The following is a 17,337-nucleotide window of genomic DNA, read 5'->3' as shown; positions in this document are numbered from 1 at the left end:
AGTACCATAAGAATATCATCAAAAAAAGTCACTAATAAACGAGATATTGCACTTTTTACCTACTTTAGTTTTGACCTCCTGGTGGCCAAGTTGAGTACCGGATTAGATCGAAATTCGGTGTCTGAGGTTACATGACGTAGGGAGTCGTGTACCAAATTTCAAGTTCATAGCTTTAGTGGTTAAGAAACGTGCCATAGTTACAATCAAACGACCAATTTACGCCATTTGACCTCTGTTACCTTGAAAAGCAGGTCAGATCAAAAACTCATATGATATGTGATGTATCCTTGCTAGGAGAACCTACCATAAAAATGTTATTGAAAGCGAATCACTAATAAGCGAGATATCACACTTTCTAGGTTTTCACTTTTGGCCCCCTGGTGGCCAAGTCGAGAATCAGACCGGATTGAAATTCAGGGTCACAGGTCAGCTGACCTAGGGGGTCCTTTATACAAAGTCTCAAGTTCATAGCCTTAGGGGTTAACAAACGTTCCACAGTTACGCTCAAATGGCCAATTTACACCATTTGACCTCTGTGACCTTGACAAGTACGTCAAATCAAAAACCCGTATCATATGTGATGTATTCTTGCTAAGAGTATCTACCATAAAATTTTCACCAAAAACTAATCAGTAATAAGCGAGATATGGCACTATTCAAATTTTTGGTTTTGGCCCCCTGGTGGCCAAGTTAAGAATCAGACCGGACCAAAAATCAGTGTCACTGGTCATCTGACCAAGGGGGTCATGTGTACCAAGTTTAAAATTCATAGCTTTAGTGGTTAAGAAACGTGCCATATTTACAAACAAACGGCCAATTCACACCATTTGACCTCTGTGACCTTAAAAACTACGCCACATTGACCTGATTTTTTGTCAACATGTAGAGCTACGTAACAGGTGTCTACATACCAAATTTAAGGACTATAGGACGAATAAAGACAAAACGTGCCACTATCGGTGAAATTTTAGAGTTTGACCTCTGTGACCTTGACAAGTAGGTCAAATTAAAAACCCGTATGTTATGTGATGTATCCTTGCTAGGGGTACGCACCATAAAAATTTTAGCAAAAACAAATCAGTAATAAACGATTTATCGCACTTTTTACGTTTTTGGTTTTAGCCCCCTGGTGGCCAGGTGAAGAATCAGATCGGACCGAAATTCAGTAACAAAGGTCATCTGACCTAGGGGGTCATTTGCTCAAAGTTTAAAGTTCATAGCTTTAGGGGTTAAGAAACGTGCCACTGTTTCTGAAATAGGATACGACGACGGACGACGGACGACAGACGACGGACGACGGACACTGCGGTATTACATAGACTCCCCAACGGTGAGCCAAAAAGGTAAACTAGTATGAGGCAAGATGAGAGGAAGGCGAGTGAGGAAGAAGGCCAATTGGAACAAAGGCGAGATAAGACGATGGCGAAATCGTAGAAGGCGAATTGAGAAAAGGCAAGTTAGGAGAAGGCTAAATGGGAGAAGGCAAAATTGGATAAGGCGAATAAGGTTAAGGCGAAATGGGCAGATACCTAATAAAGATATAGATTTTAACAATGAATGGCGCAGTCACGGGCGCCCAGTGTTGCCGTGATCCGTGCTCAGGTGACAGCACGACTGATCACGGCGCCATTTCGCCTCATTTCAAACATGATTTGTGTATTTATGCAGGTTTCTCGCATGAATCTATCATTTCAGGCATGTGACCTTCCACGGCGTCGCTCAGGCACTGAAAACCCTTTTTTAAAATTCGTTTTTAGTTTTATGAATGGATCGTATTCTGGCAAAATTCAAGGAAAAAAAGCCGTTTCGCGAGCCCCCGTCCACCATCCGTATCCAACCTTAGATACGTCCCATTATGACCATTGTTGGGCGGCGATTGTTCCCATTGTTGAGAGGTGACTGGCGAGCCAACTGTAGCAGAGACAGTAGGTCGAGTGAGGCTTGACAACAATGATCACCACTGACGACGATTGGAGAATGAACAGCATATTCACTTTGCCCCCGAAATGATGTCCTCCAGAATGCCAGCTTTTCGGATTTGATCCTAGGCTTATCATGGGGGTCGGTCGGGCCTAGGCCAGCAAGAGCAACTAAGCGTAATGAGAAATACGGACCTGAAGGCCCCTGAACATTATGAAAGATAATTGTCAAAAAACCATTGCCGTTGAATGCAAGATTTTGACGTCATGAGCAAGTATGTCCACTCGATTTCCAACCATATGGGCACAACACGGTGCAAACACTTTTCAACTTGAGAGGAAGTGAATTGGTGACATACGGCGCCATATTGATTAAAATATCAAATTAATGTCATTTAATTGGCAAACTTGGTATCATGAATTTGAGGCTGAAATATACTTTTTTATACTCATTCGCCATGTGTCTGGTGGTTAAAATGTGCTTGAGGTGTCAAAAAAAAACCAAACAAAATTGGACGAAAAAAAATGGATGGGAACTGCTCTGGAACAATGAGTTTAAAAGACTTGAACAAATTTATAGTTAGTAACACTCTTAAAGGGGTTGTGTGTAGTAAAAGGTACGCCATTATGAAGTGAAAATTCTGCTTCTAGACACCGAGCTGAAGATGCCAATGTCATTTTTTTTTAAATCGGCCAAGTAGTTTCCGAGTAATCCGCATAGCAAGGTCCGCAACTTCCCGCGCAAATTTGAAGTTCGCGTGGTATATCCAGACGTCCTGAGCCCCCCCCCCCCTCAACCACCCCCGTATATAGATTTTGGATGCCTTATAGTATTTTCTTGGCTTACGGCCATTATATCCTGCCAATTGAAATGTGATACAAGGTGAACTCGGCGTTGTACACGCAACGTGGCTGGCCAATGAATTTGCATGAAAATCACTGCAATTTTATTCGCTTAGAAATACAGATCAGTAAAAATAAAACATGTGACCTGGTTTCAGGCTTTATGTCAGAGGATATCAAAGGGCGTCGTCTCCAAACATCAAGGAACGTCTACGAAAACGTAACTCCTCACCTCCTGATGGGGGGGGGGGGGGGGGGGGGGGTTGGGGGATTAACAGATACTCTAGAAAGCGAACTGGAACCGTCGAGCGATTTATTCAACTTTTCGACTTTCACCGCCCGAGAAAGTCAAACTTCCAACTTCCTATTCGAGTTCAGATTTGTAGCTCCGCCCCCAGTGCCCGAGCATGCGCAGTTCAATTTGTTATTATTGAGAATCATGTGAGAATCACGTGAGTCATGCGATCTTTCATTCATGAATTTTCGTAGTAAATTCCACAGTAGTGACATCACTGAATGATTGACAGCTAGGCGCCATGTTTCATTCATGCCTCGTTCTGATCACCCGATACGCGGGAAATGAAAACGAGGTCATACGAACTGGCTTGGCGGTTCCAGTTCGCTTTGAGGTATAGATTTGCAAAAAGAATCCACAATATTGTCATTAATCATGTCCATACATTTCATCTCGGTATCGCCTGAATGAAAAAGATCCAAGGTAAAAAACGCGTCGCTCAACTGTCTTGCAAAAGTCACACGGTGGCCTTTTAGTCAGAGTTGTGGAACTGAAGAATACATTATGTTTGGTGTTACTCAATTGTCAGAAATTGTATTTCATTAATATTCACCACTAATGAGCACAAGAAAAGCGGTCACAGTTCGTGAAGTTTTCGGGACTATGCAATAAATATTGTATTCGGTAAATTTCTAGTGCAGTATATATAACTTACATTGCATATTTGCGTTTCTTATCTGAGACTGATATTGCCATTTTGTTGGCCTAATTTCTGAAGAAATCCAAACATGCGCATGCCAAACGCTAGAAATTTAATGGACTAGTTAATATCTATACTAGTTGATTATAATATCGACAAAAATGTCCTCGGAGCATGTATAAACTACCCAGCAGGGATGGTTCACTAGGTTATCAAAACAGTGTCAGAACATCACGATTTGGACTGATCAACAAGGTTATCGCAAGGTCGAACGTTATACCATTATCGGCTTGACAACGGCAAGATACGCCTTACCGCATTAAGTGCCCACCCTCTTGAGGAGGAACCGCCGTAGCAGCAAGATTGCAAAATTGCAGAGTTTTAGAGAATACACGGCACCCTTCATAACGCACAATCCCTTGACTTTTGCTGGTGTGTCGTCCTCTTTACTGTGACCGGATAATGCCCTTGTAGGTCCTACGTCATGGACAAACTCAGTCTTGTTAGAAGGAGGACACCGGAAACGCGTTAAAGGAAACCGATCAGGAAACACTTATGAAAATGGGGAGTTTTGAACAGCACGGTTAAAACCTAAGGCGGGAATAAGCTTCCATTGATAAATCTTAGCAGTTTCGAGTTTCCCTCAGGGAGTTGATTATGTGCGCTTTGAATCTGGGTAGCATTGCATAATGTTGCATATTACTGACTCCAGTCAATAAACTGCATAAGAGGTTATCACCAATTTAGTTGTTTTTACTACGCTCAGCTAGTCTAAATGAAGCTTTTGTGCCACGACTGGATCTCTTTAACTGGAAGGCGTTTTTCTGGCACGTGAATATGTCATATAAAGATAAAAATGAACCCTACCTCCGAAGTGCTAATATTTTAGCATTCATCCGAACTGCAGCACCATTGGACGTGTCCTATATCCAGTTATTATTCGGTCAATATCAGGTCAAATGCCGGCGTATTGACATTGGGGTTCGTACTGGTTTTGGGCCGCGGTATACTCAAGAATGTGTGCCGAATATTTGCATTTACTTTGTATTTTAAAACTCCTTACAGTTTTGCATGGTGTACCATGGAACGTTTCATTTACTCGTTTTCTTTGCCTTGTTTAAAACTTAAATGAGCCAAATAAGTGGGCCCGAGTGCTTTTTCATTTCATGCAAATATCAACCTAACGCTTTGCAATCATCATACATCTAAACGTGATCTTCAATTTCATGTTTAGAATGTGTATTTGGTTCGTTTGGTTGGGCCTGTTTCATTTGGCTCGCTTCAACATTTACATACTACCAAAACGAGCTCATTTGTCTAGAATTTAATTTTTGATTACACTTAGTCTCACACACAACCAATATTCTATTATTCGCTTAAAAGCAAATATAATGCCTTATTTTCGCTTAAAAAGCGAATATTAAAACCTAATGTTCGCTTAAAAGCGAATTGTGGGCAAAAATATAGACTCTACGGGCGGAATAGACACGAAAGGGTCGGCTCCTGAACGTCTGGCGGGTGATATGTTACGAGGGATTCATCACCACGGATGCAGGCTGAGTTGCCGCAGAGTCACATTCGGTCGCTCAGTGGTCATTTGACGCTGCGGCTGCGAGACTTTTATCGTTACAATTAATGTATCTAATTGCCAACCCCAAAAAGATGTACACATGTGAAAACATAACCGCCTCGCTTGTATAAGATCCAGATCATTCGGCGCAATGGCAGGCCACCGCGATAGCCACGGAGGGTGGAAACAGTACAGCAGCCAGCCCCTTCTTGCAAATAATCAAGAGGTTGCGTCTCCATGGCAACAGAGCTGATTCTAGCCCAACGGATTCTTAACTTGCTGAAAAATCAATTGACGCGATCTACAGGGTGATCCAAGGAATGGTGTCATAAAGTAGTTTTATCACGACCTTCGTGTTGTGCTTTTATCCTCGGTCCGTTTTGGGATGAATGAAATTAAACACCTAATAAATATATATAATCTCTCCCTCTGCAACAGAGTAATAATTCTATAACTTTTTAAAATGAGTTTGCCCGAGCAATACAACTTTGCATCGGGCACGCTGAGCTCGGAATTTACCTCACACCGATATTAAGACGCAATACCATTTCCCGCTGTCGTCGCAGTAATACAGTAGTTGTAGAGGGGTAATCGAGCGCCAACAACATAACGTGCTCGGCTCCAGGCAGCCCGTCGCCATGCATCGATCCCACAAAAATAATCTCTACACGGAGGCCTCACTCGGGTCCAGAGGGATTAAAATCAGAATAGTGAAATACGTGTAATTCAGAGTGTTTAATTTTTTTAACTATGATATCTGTTATTAAAACCCATTAGTGTTATTTACAATGTAATTATGGGAACTACACTTCTTTAGAATAGCTGGTGACAGGGCAACCGATAGCTTGTGTAAAATTGCCCTTAATAATGCCATTGGTCCTTTATTTGTAACGTACCTGACGCATGGCGTTCGCATGTCCAAAATGAACCATGTCAAAACTGAAACGATAGAAAGGGAAAATATTCGTGAGAATAGATGCTTTAATCAAAGGCACTGAATAGCCCATTCGTAATTGTTATGTCCGCATCTTTTTGGGTTCTGGAGCGCGAACTAGCTACTGGTCGTATTTATTTTAAAGTTTATTTATTTTAAAGGGCGTTGGATGGTCAGTGTATAATATTTTCAGCCGAACCGAATGGTCATTTTCGCGGTAACCTGGACAGGCCATATTCTGCTTCTGAGCATTTATAATTCATACTTGGTATACATGAATCTAGGTAATAAAGGTACATGAAAAAAAGGTACAGGAAAAAAGGTACGGAAATAAAGGTACAGGAAATAAAGGTACAGGAAATAAAAGTACCGGAAATAAAGGTACCGGAAAAAAAGGTACTGGAAAAATAGGTACACAAAATGGCATAAATAGGTAAAAAAGATACACAATATTTTTTTTAAAAATATCATTTGAATTCTCTATTTTTCTATTCATAACTTTAACTTTATTTGTTGCGTAGGCATTGCATAGGCCTTAGAAATAGGTATATCAAATTTCCAGTATACCGTTATGGTTTCCAATAGTGAAAACACGGCTATCAAGATCATGATGATTGTAAAGATTCTAGGACAATTCCCTCTGCAAAAGGGTTAACTGATAAATGTACCAATGTTCAAGTTAAATTGCAATTAATCAATTAACATTCATCATAGAGCTGGATCCAATTAACAATGTGCCTGGCCAATTAGGTCTTAACAGACAAATTACTAGATTTAAGACCAAACACAAGCTATTGAGGGAAATTGGCGAGAATCTTAATGTGAAATGCCAGGTAGGATGCCAGGTGCGCCTCCCTTTCCCAAGACCCTGGATCCGCCCCTAATAAGAATACGACTCGAGTATTTCAAAATTTGAAAGAACATGAATGTAGTTATTACCAAAAAAACGTCAGCCTCCCTGTCGGGCAATTTCTTCAAAGAATTTTGCTCAAATTCTTTCCGTAACAAAATTGTCCGCAATGTATTAAACTATTTCAAGGCACCACCTTAGTCACAGAAGAAGGAAAATGGGCAAGAAAGATTAAGACATAGGCCGAGTCTGAACCAGTTGAAGAGAATAATATTCTAAAAAAAAAATGTGTACTTTTTTACCTATTTATGCCATTTTTGTACCTTTTTTTCCGGTACCTTTTTTCCGGTATCTTTATTTCCAGTACTTTTATTTCCTGTACCTTTATTTCCGTACCTTTTTTCCTGTACCTTTTTTTCCTGTACCTTTTTTACCGTATACCGGTATACATGTATGTGTGGATGGATAAGAAAACTAATAACTTGCATATTTCACCCGGATTGATCGTGAAATAAACCGTAGAGCGTAGAATGTCTAACTCCAATGTCACTACGTCAATGTAGACAATACATAAAAAAAATAATTTCGTTGCAAAAATTCAAAAATCCCGTTTCCGGGATTCTGTTCGGAGCATACTTGTGTGTACATTTGTTCATATCACACATTCAATACACGTGCAATGGACGCCAGTGCAGGCAGAGATATTAAATTATGTCTGTTTGGAGATACACATCTTGACTCTCAATGTACTTGATGCACAACGCACAATTTACAACGCGCGTCCAATGTATGGGCGGAGGAATCGGAGGCATTCATGTATTCATCTCACTTGACCTTCACAGATAGTATTATCTTGCCATACAAATAACAGTGGTTTTGTCCTACAAATGACAGGTGAAGAGTAAGTATTTGACATGCAAATGCATGTATGTATAGATTGGTCTGATTCTGAAGTGTCAGGATGTGAACGACCTACAGAACCTTTTAATGGGGACAACGTGTACAGAAATTTGGCCAATGTTTTCCCATTTTTCGTTTTTTCCTGTGGTCGCACAGTTTATACAGCATAGCATTGGAAATAGAAGAGGTTTTACAGATTACAATGGCTGTGATGTTTTTTGTGATGCCAAAGCAATTAGAACTCAACAATTGCCTGATTATCATCATCATTAATCCATGCTACCAGGGGGCAGACTGACTGAGGACATATGACGTTTTATCCCCCCCCCCCTTTCAAAAATCCAGCTACGAGTCCCCCAGCCCATCCATGAACAAAATGTAGGTTGAGTGTTATTTTAGACTCAAGCGATTATAGACAAACAGCATTTTCTGTCTTGATATTGATATAAAATCGATACCATGCAGGCGTATTAACACGCCGAATTAGGTCACCTGAATAATGCCGCATGTAGATTTCAAAGTCTTATTCCCTTGGCTTTTCATGTGGTGTAAATATCTAAGATTTGGGTTCACTGTTTTTGCTTGATTGCACTTTTACATACAATTTGTACTCAAGTACGAAATAAAGATGATTATGATAATTGAAGAACACCTGTCTGGACTCGTACATACCTTCGACACATTTATGTGTGATGTTTCCTAAACTTTAATACTGGACTTAGCGCAACGCAACGAAACGAGCGAAATACCATTATTTTTGACCCCGCCTGTTTCTGTTCCTCAGAATTAACTTGGGGCTAACACGGCCACAGATGACCTCCATATGTTTTGGATGGTGTAGTGCTTGGGTCATGGGTTCGATTCTTGAGATTTACTCCTCAATGGGGTGGTGCAGTCCGTCAATCATGGGTTTGAGTATTGATGTCTACACCTCAATCGGGCTGTCTAGTGCTTGGTCATGGTTTCGATCTTGAGATTCACTCTTTGGTGTGGTGCTGGTCTCAGCCCCCAGTTTACCTCAATATGTAACATACTTTCCATCTGTCGCGCTGGCGCCACCTATCCGTCCCTATGTCACAGGATAGTAGTTCCAGTGATTTGCACTGGTAACCCCTCTATTTTTTACCATAGCGGCAAATACATTCTCAGTTAGATGCAGGCGCCACCTATTAATCTCCATGAACCATGCTAAGTTCATATTCCAATCTACCTTTATGTCACAAGACCCTTTAATGATTAGAACTAGTAGCGTCCTCTATCTATGACCATAAAGGCAAATATATGCTCAGTCAAATGCTGGCGCCACCTATCCTTCGCCCATGAACTAAGCCATATTCAAATCTGAACTACCCTATAATGTGAGAAGATAATAGTCCAGTGAATCACTTGTACCTGAAAATAGGACAACACGTATTTTCAGCTGCCAGTCAACATGTGTGCTGGAGTTTGGTGTGATGGCTCTTGTGTGTGCCAGGTAATAGGAAAATACACCTGGGGACCGTTGCGTTGGTTGTTGCTTGTATGTATTGTTATTTTGCTTAAAAATTTGCCAGATCAGAAACCCTTTTTTCAGTGGCTTATTATAAACAGCAGAGCATTCCTAATTGTAACGTTGTTCAGACCAATTCCCCAACCTTCTTCATTTGCTTCATCGTGGTACAATTCATCTTTCAGTTGGCAAATGTTTCCATTTAAACCTAAAGTTAAAGGCTTATGCTGTTCGTTGAAAAAACAAGAGGCCCAAGGGCCTGGCGCTCAGCTGAAATGGATAGGTGAAGGCAAGGGCCAAGTGTGTGTCGGTACCGTTATTATGAGGCAACGTGAAGCTATAACGTCTAGCACGCAGAAGTGCTGATGCGAAAGACCTTCTTGCTATATCAGTGCATGCTAAAGTACTGAGTTGACGTCACCCTGGTATTATGACGTAAAGTCATTTCTATTGCCGTTGCAGTAGTGGGGTGTGTGATGACGTCAAGGAGTTGTGTGGTGACGTCAAAGAGTGGAGTCCTTGTCTTCATGCAGCGTAGGTGGAACTAATAACATGCACATGGACACAAGGTACATAATTATTACAGTGTATTTTGTGAGGTGGGGTCTGGTGCTTTACAATGGTCAAATGAACCGACTGTTGTCTGGACATTGATGAAGTGGATGCAGCCAAATGTTTGGGACGGTCTTTTTTGTATGTGAAGAAAAGAAGATAAAGAGTTGGTTAACAAAATGAACTTTATTGGTGCGGCAGATATTTGATGCCTTTCGGCAGATATTTGAAGCGCCTTGCGGCAGATATTTGTTGCCTTGCGGCAGATATTTGATAACGCTCTCCGGGAATGGAAAGCAGTAAAACGAGTAAGCACACCTTACTCTGAATGTGGGAACAGCAAGTGCTTTCCTGGACTTGAAATGTGCCAATGACTCCTCTTGCAATAACCAACAACAGTTGATCTGTAAAAAAAGAGAAGAGAAATTAACACTGACTAAATAAAAAAGGGTGACATAGACGGGGAAATGTACACCACCGGATACAGTCTGTGCTTGATCAGGCATCCGTCAGATGATATCCTGAACAAGGCATCTATGGAAGCAAATCCAGAAAGAGACTTAACCTTCGAAGGGCACACTTATTACTCAGTGAAAAGTCAGTCCTGTGGGCTGTTTTCCAATTCAAAATAAAAGTGTAACCTCTTTAAATTAGTCTCACAGACTGAACCATAACACTCAACAGCCAACCGTGCCCACATGATGTGAGCCGAGAGCTGGGCTTAAAGATGAGCGAGTGGTGTACTACATTTTGAAAATTGTCTATCGTCTACGACATGTGACAGAACAGGATCTAGTGGACTTAATGATGAGGTACTATCAAATAAGGTGTCCATCAAATGAATCATGAGGGCCTGTTGAGTTATACTCTAAGCCTGTCCTACAGGGCTAGGCTATGGTTTTTGTCTTTTTTACAGCTACAGTACATCCATGCACAGCGCAGTGTACAGACAGTACAGGATTGCAAACCAAAAACATGAGCATTGCTGCGTAACGAAACTGCAGTGGGATTCATACTACGATGTCATAATGTGACTTTCAAAATAATTGTAAACAAACGTAAATGGCGAAATTTGTTGCAAAATTGCCATCCACAACAACTCAGGGACCGTAGCCAAAATGGCCGACGGCGAATTCTCCGGTCGCTAGCGCAGTCCATAAACAAGCATCAATTTTACCAACTTTGGGCGCAAGCCTGGTCATCAAAGTTACAGAACTGTTAGAAATACATCCAAACAACATATATATACAGTTAAAAGTGCATAAAAATCCCGTTTCAAGCTCCGGGCGCTACCTTTTTTTCTCCGCCAGACGCCGGGCCCTACCGGTCGTTATTTAGTGCGACCGCCACCAGAGTGTTTATCACGATCTTTCGCCGTTTTAATTGCGCGTTTTAGGCAGATTAATCAATTATTACATGCATGCATTATATATCACCGAAATGATAATTGCGTAGGCTATTTGAAACTAAGTTCAGATATTATTTTTGATCTTTGAATTGAATTTAGGCGAGTGATTTTTGACACCCGGTCGACATATCAGGACTTGCAAAATTCACGCGAGATCGCTTGCTTCATCGGCACGTTTGAAAATCGAATTTCACAAATTCTACAAATATTTATCACATACCATATGTATCACCACAAAGGTAACTCTCTAGACTATTTGAAACCAAGTTCAGATACTTATTTTCACAAAAATTCGAAGCTATGCAAGCGATTTTTCAGTGGTAGAGATCGACGGAAACAAATTTCTCGCTCTAAAATGACATGAGACGAGCACCAACTTTCGCTAATTTGTGCACAAAATTTCCGCAATATTATAAAAAACTATCGATAAATCTGAATTATATAGACTCTTTTCAGTACCTAAACAAATTTCAGGTACATGGTCATGTTGATTAAAAGAGTATCAACCGATTGAACATGAGAAAGTTCACTCATCTTCATTGAAGCAGCGACTACCGCCATTTTTAAATGGTGGCATCTCTTCTATCGATCGGCCAATCAGCGGCACTGCTTGCAAAAAGTTGAGCCACCGCCAAATTTGAAATCGCCAAAATTCAGTCAATGTGCCTGCAGCGCCAACTGGCGGTGAAAACTATATTAATTCCATTAAAAGTAAAAAATGAAAAAATATTAAAAAATATTCAGCCACATTTGAAAACAATATTTGCTCTGTGGACCGAGGTAAAAAGGGAAAGAAATCTAAACGCGAAATGACCTCATTCTCTTAATACAGGTCGGATCGCGCTGACTTTTCGTGTTTTGAGTTCACCTTGGGCAACTCCTAATTTAGCACCTTCAACGAAGTGGCTAGGCCTTCCCAATCAGAAATGTCCAATTTTGTCCACAGATGGGTCCCTAGATGGATGGATGGATGGATGGATGGATGGATGGATTGCAGGACGGACACCATTTGAACAGCTATTCTACTAGCTCCGCTGACTTTGTCAGCTGAGCTAAAAATGTAATTGAATTTGAACATTTCCAATTGCATAAATACGTACCAGATACAAAATTCAGCATTGCTGTTGCGTAGACAGACATGGAAATACTATAAATACCAAGATTCAATAAATTCGTGTGTACAATAACTGCACTACGACATTGTGTATAACTGCATTTCTATTTCCTTGACCACTGGTAATTACGAAGGGCATACCCCTTTAAAGTCTTGGACAATAATTGATTATGAATATATTCAAAGAATATTCAATACATACATATTTCAATTAGACTGAACTTTTGACCATTTATAATATTCTGAACGTACTATCAGGCTTATCAGCCATATCCATATGGCCGATATATTGACACCGCAAATACACTATGTATATTTATTGCATAATCAGAAAATTGCTCAAAAGAGGTAAAGATACTTTTATTACGCTTGGGCTGCTTTATGGAATGTTTCAGTGCGACACTTGAAGTAAAATGATAAAATAAAATAATTGCCAGTTATACAGCGCTATATTACATTCTCGCCAGGCGAAATACATGCACTCCTTTTGTGATTATGCATGAAAGCAACGTCAGACACAAAGGGAATTTGTAATCATTCCCAACATTGACCAACACAAATATGCACTCCTTTTTTCAGATTTTCGATTTTTCAGCGACCCTATATTGGATGCATATTTGTGTTCACCGAAAGCTTTTCAGGTTGTTCATAAGCTCACAAACCTTTTGATAAAGCTGAGAGTGCACTATTACTATTAGAAAATTTTAAAGTTTTTGAGCTTTTTAAAAACCTTTATGTTTTTTTTTCGGCCCGACACAAAAATGCAGCCAGCGTACAGTTTTTTTGGTAAGATAATCCTCGTCGATATCAAAGAAGTTCTACGGGAATTTTCATTTCGTTAAAAAAACTCTACGGGGTGCATATGTTTGTTTTTGCCGAAAAACGAAAAAAACTCTAATTTCTAATGTGTAGAAGTCTCAGACTACGAGGAATGCATTCGCTCTGACAGTACTTTCTAACCACACCCCATTCACCCTGACTGTTCTCTCTAAACACACCCCATTCACTCTGACTGTTCTCTCTAAACACACCCCATTCGCTCTGACTGTACTCTCTAACCACACCCCATTCGCTCTGACTGTACTCTCTAAACACACCCCATTCGCTCTGACTGTTCTCTCTAAACACACCCCATTTGCTCTGACTGTACTCTCTTTCCACACCCCATTCGCTCTGACTGTACTCTAACCACACCCCATTCGCTCTGACTGTACTCTCTAACCACACCCCATTCGCTCTGACTGTACTCTCTGACCACACCCCATTCGCTCTGACTGTACTCTCTAACCACACCCCATTCGCTCTGACTGTACTCTCTAACCACACCCCATTCGCTCGGACTGTACTCTCTAACCACACTCCATTCGCTCCGACTGTTCTCTCTAAACACACCCCATTCGCTCTGACTGTACTCTCTAACCACACCCCATTAGCTCTGACTGTCCACTCCTCGCTCACACTCTAAAAAAAAATTGCTTAGACCAATCGATTAGGCCAAACGAATAAATTTCTGAATAGGCCTATCGTCTGAATTTAGGGTGGAGGGAGAAGCTGAGGAAAGCTGGCTCTCTGAAGTCTGTAGTAAATTTCTTGGCGTTTCCATGCTTGAACCGAGGAAAAACATCTTGCTATTTCGTCTAGGACGGATAGTTTGTGAAGTTTTAGACTAGAGTCCGAATGCGGCGCATGGCATGCCTTCGATGAATTACAAATTCATGATATTGTAATTTTAGACGAAATGTTTTAAATACCTCAGTCACTGACACTGTACAGTAGCTTATATACTGCACAAAGTGTATGTAATGTACACTTAACATACACTCATCAAAATATGTAAAACTTGAATGCTGTGGATTCATACTTTCGATGCTAGCAGCACATTAGCCCATTAAAATAGGCTCCGATCCGCTGTACCATATATATCGAGCCCTTGAAAACCTTACTGATATAATGAAAAACCTGGTATATAATATACAAGGTTCCAAAATTCAGATGACACAAGTTCTCGCCCATGTCAACTTTGTGCAATATTGGAATAACTGGCACAGACATCACGAACTTGATGATGTGCTCCGGAAGACGAAGAGGGGGCGTGCACTACATTTCTCACTACACCGTGGCTATTTTTGTTCTCCTTTAATAAAGGGATCAAGATTTGTCATGAATGTTGAACACGAACTTGATATACATGATGTGCACCAACTTGAAATACACTATCGATTGCCGATATAGAACCTACCTACAGGTAAAAAGGCCTATATGCCAAACTGAACGTAAAATGAAACAACCAATTATTCCCATTTCCTCTATCCTCTCTACTCACCATCCATCTATATACACACGCGCATTGCGATCATCCGGGCGTTTATCGTTCTCCATGACTGCTTACTGAGGCTGTGTACTATCCTCTCCTCATCAACTGACAATAATATCGTACATCAATATTCTATACCACAGACAGTAACGACCGTACTAACAGTACATACTGTAATGCACTTGCTATCCTTGTCGGCAGAATATCACTGAATGATGATAGATTGCAAGTATACACTATATACCACACCAGAGGCTTAAGAAATCGCAATATACAATCCACAGGCAAACTGAATGTGCGCCCGCCGACAGATGATGACTGCGTGCCTGTCTGAGTGAGGAAGCAGCTGGATGGTGGTGTGTGTTATAACGATATCGACATTGTCATTTTGCTGCGAATCTACGCGTGCTGTGCCGAGTCGCCCGAGTACGGTATTTATAGAGCTCGATATAGCACAATGGATATTTGGAATACAACACTGCGGACTGTTTCTGAGATAATGTACAGGCCTAAATAAACGACCTACATCTCAAGAAGATTGCGTTGTGACCCTTATGGGGAAGCTCAAGCGGCCTGTAACCGTTTACTTTGGTATTTTTCGGTCGATTTGAAATGACAGTATTTTTGCCATGCTCTGATCACAGGCCACTGAATCGAGTGTCAGTAAGGGGTCAAATCATTGTAAGACTAAGAGGGAGCAGGAAATCCTAGAGGGAGCAAGAAATCCAAAGAGGTCTCAGAGACCTTACGGGACCTCTGCGGATTCCTTCTCCTTCTTCTTCCTTAACCCTTTTTCATGGATATTTTACAATCTTTCAACCCATTTTTACTTACTTGTCCCTTGACAAACTCGCACAGTGCCGAAATTAAAATTCAATTTCAGACACTGGAATTGGTAAAATTCCGCCATCTTGGATATCGGCATTCTGAGATTCAGGTGTTTTCAACACTGCGTCACCACCACTTCAAACTCCAAAGTCTTATCCAGGCCTAGTAAGTGCCACCTTCTTTCATAAAATGGCTTGTTTTATAAATAAATAACAAAATATGATCTTTGTAAATAAAACCCGAGATGTTCTGGTGTGTTTTTACGTGAATTTATTGCAAACTATCAATGCAGCGTAGTGCAGCCATCGTGTTCTCGGGCGTAGTGGTGATGCGATAGCCTCTTTGCAATTGTAAAGATTCTTTACATTTCCACATCCGCGGTACTGCTTTTCAAGATGGTGGCAATTCACCAGTTCTAGAGGCGTTGTAAGGAACGAAATCAGCGCCTCTAGTGTCAAGATTGGTCCCATGATTCAGTGGCCTGTGCTCTGATTCATTATTGGTAGTAGCATGATGTCGGCCAAGAATACGTCAAAGAATTGCTGTCAAAACTGGCCTCGCAACTTCCTTGTTTCGTGGAGTAGCGTGTATGCCTGGCCCTCTGTCGAGATGAGAACAACGATAAAAGCACATCCGGCGTTATAGGGCCTAGGTCTATCTTCATGGCTCGAGTCACGGTGTATATCTCTGTTCTTATTTTCTTGTTCTTACTTTATTCATTCCTTCTTGACCATTGTATGTTATTGTTATCATTTTAATTTAGGAAGTGACTACTTGGCAAGCCCGGCTTACCAAACAGCGACTTTTTCTTGTCCTGGATGGAGAGCCGAACTCATTAATATTAAAGTAAAGTCTCCAGCTCGCCAAACAGGGTAGATTTTTACCTGTTTGGCAACATCCCCACCTCCTGAAAACGGTTCCTTCATATGCCACTCAGCATGCCTAGTGATTAGCATTTGGCTTTGGTTACTCTAAGGTTTAATCCCCCCCCCCCCCACCACCACCAGATTATTCGTACCATGCAGTGATGAGCCATTTTATGATGCACCTCACTGCTCTGAGCCTGCTTAGGATACAGTGCCCCAGTGTATGTTGATGTTTTTATCTGAACTGATTCTGGTAATGAGTTCATGACCCAGAAAATTAGTCTGCTCCAAGATAGTTTGACCTTGACATTCTACAACGTGCTGTACTCCCTTGGTATAGAGTGTCACAGCCTACCTGTGGCAAATCTCCAGAACGAGTGTGACAAAAAAGCCAACGTCCTCTCTTATTGTACAGAGATAATAATAGGGATGTACGGAAGGATGAGAATATTTTCAATCTGTTCATCACGACCGCGCCATCTATGAAGATTTCGAGAAACCATGCGTGAGAGAGTTCCAACGAATGCCTCCCATGTCTGTCGCATGCAAATAATCTACATACAATATCTATTCATCGTCACGACCTATAAATTACAGTCTGCTGCTATGGCTTTGTTAGACAATTACATACTGTTAGATGCAGAATATAATTTTTTACCCCAAACTGAATTCTGTATCGTCAATATCGGGCAGCCATTAAAAAAACTTAAAATGACAATTGGTATCAACCTGGGCTCCAGGTGAAGTTTCATCGGGATTGCCCTGGTTTTCCCAGAGGATGTCAAGGAAGAAACTATTGCTGCTCTACATCGATT

At 41.0% G+C, this 17,337-nt stretch overlaps 1 protein-coding gene across 1 annotated transcript in view; it reads right to left on the bottom strand.

Annotated features, from left to right (window-relative positions):
* LOC135486814 (ethanolamine-phosphate cytidylyltransferase-like) overlaps window positions 1–15,306 on the bottom strand; it is a 51,600-nt gene extending 36,294 nt beyond the window's left edge. Inside the window, exons 1-2 of the mRNA XM_064769914.1 lie at window positions 14,838–15,306; window positions 6,164–6,206 (exon numbers count right to left, since the gene is read on the bottom strand). Coding sequence (XP_064625984.1) covers window positions 6,164–6,206; window positions 14,838–14,893 — 99 coding nt within the window. The 5' untranslated portion in view covers window positions 14,894–15,306. The remainder of the gene's footprint in view (window positions 1–6,163; window positions 6,207–14,837) is intronic.
* Window positions 15,307–17,337: the final 2,031 nt, after the last annotated feature.

The sequence above is a fragment of the Lineus longissimus genome, chromosome 4, assembly GCF_910592395.1.
Source record: "Lineus longissimus chromosome 4, tnLinLong1.2, whole genome shotgun sequence".
Taxonomy (NCBI): Eukaryota; Metazoa; Nemertea; class Pilidiophora; order Heteronemertea; family Lineidae; genus Lineus; species Lineus longissimus.
Note: the sequence above shows the minus strand (reverse complement) of the source record. Positions and strands in the feature narration are given on the sequence as shown.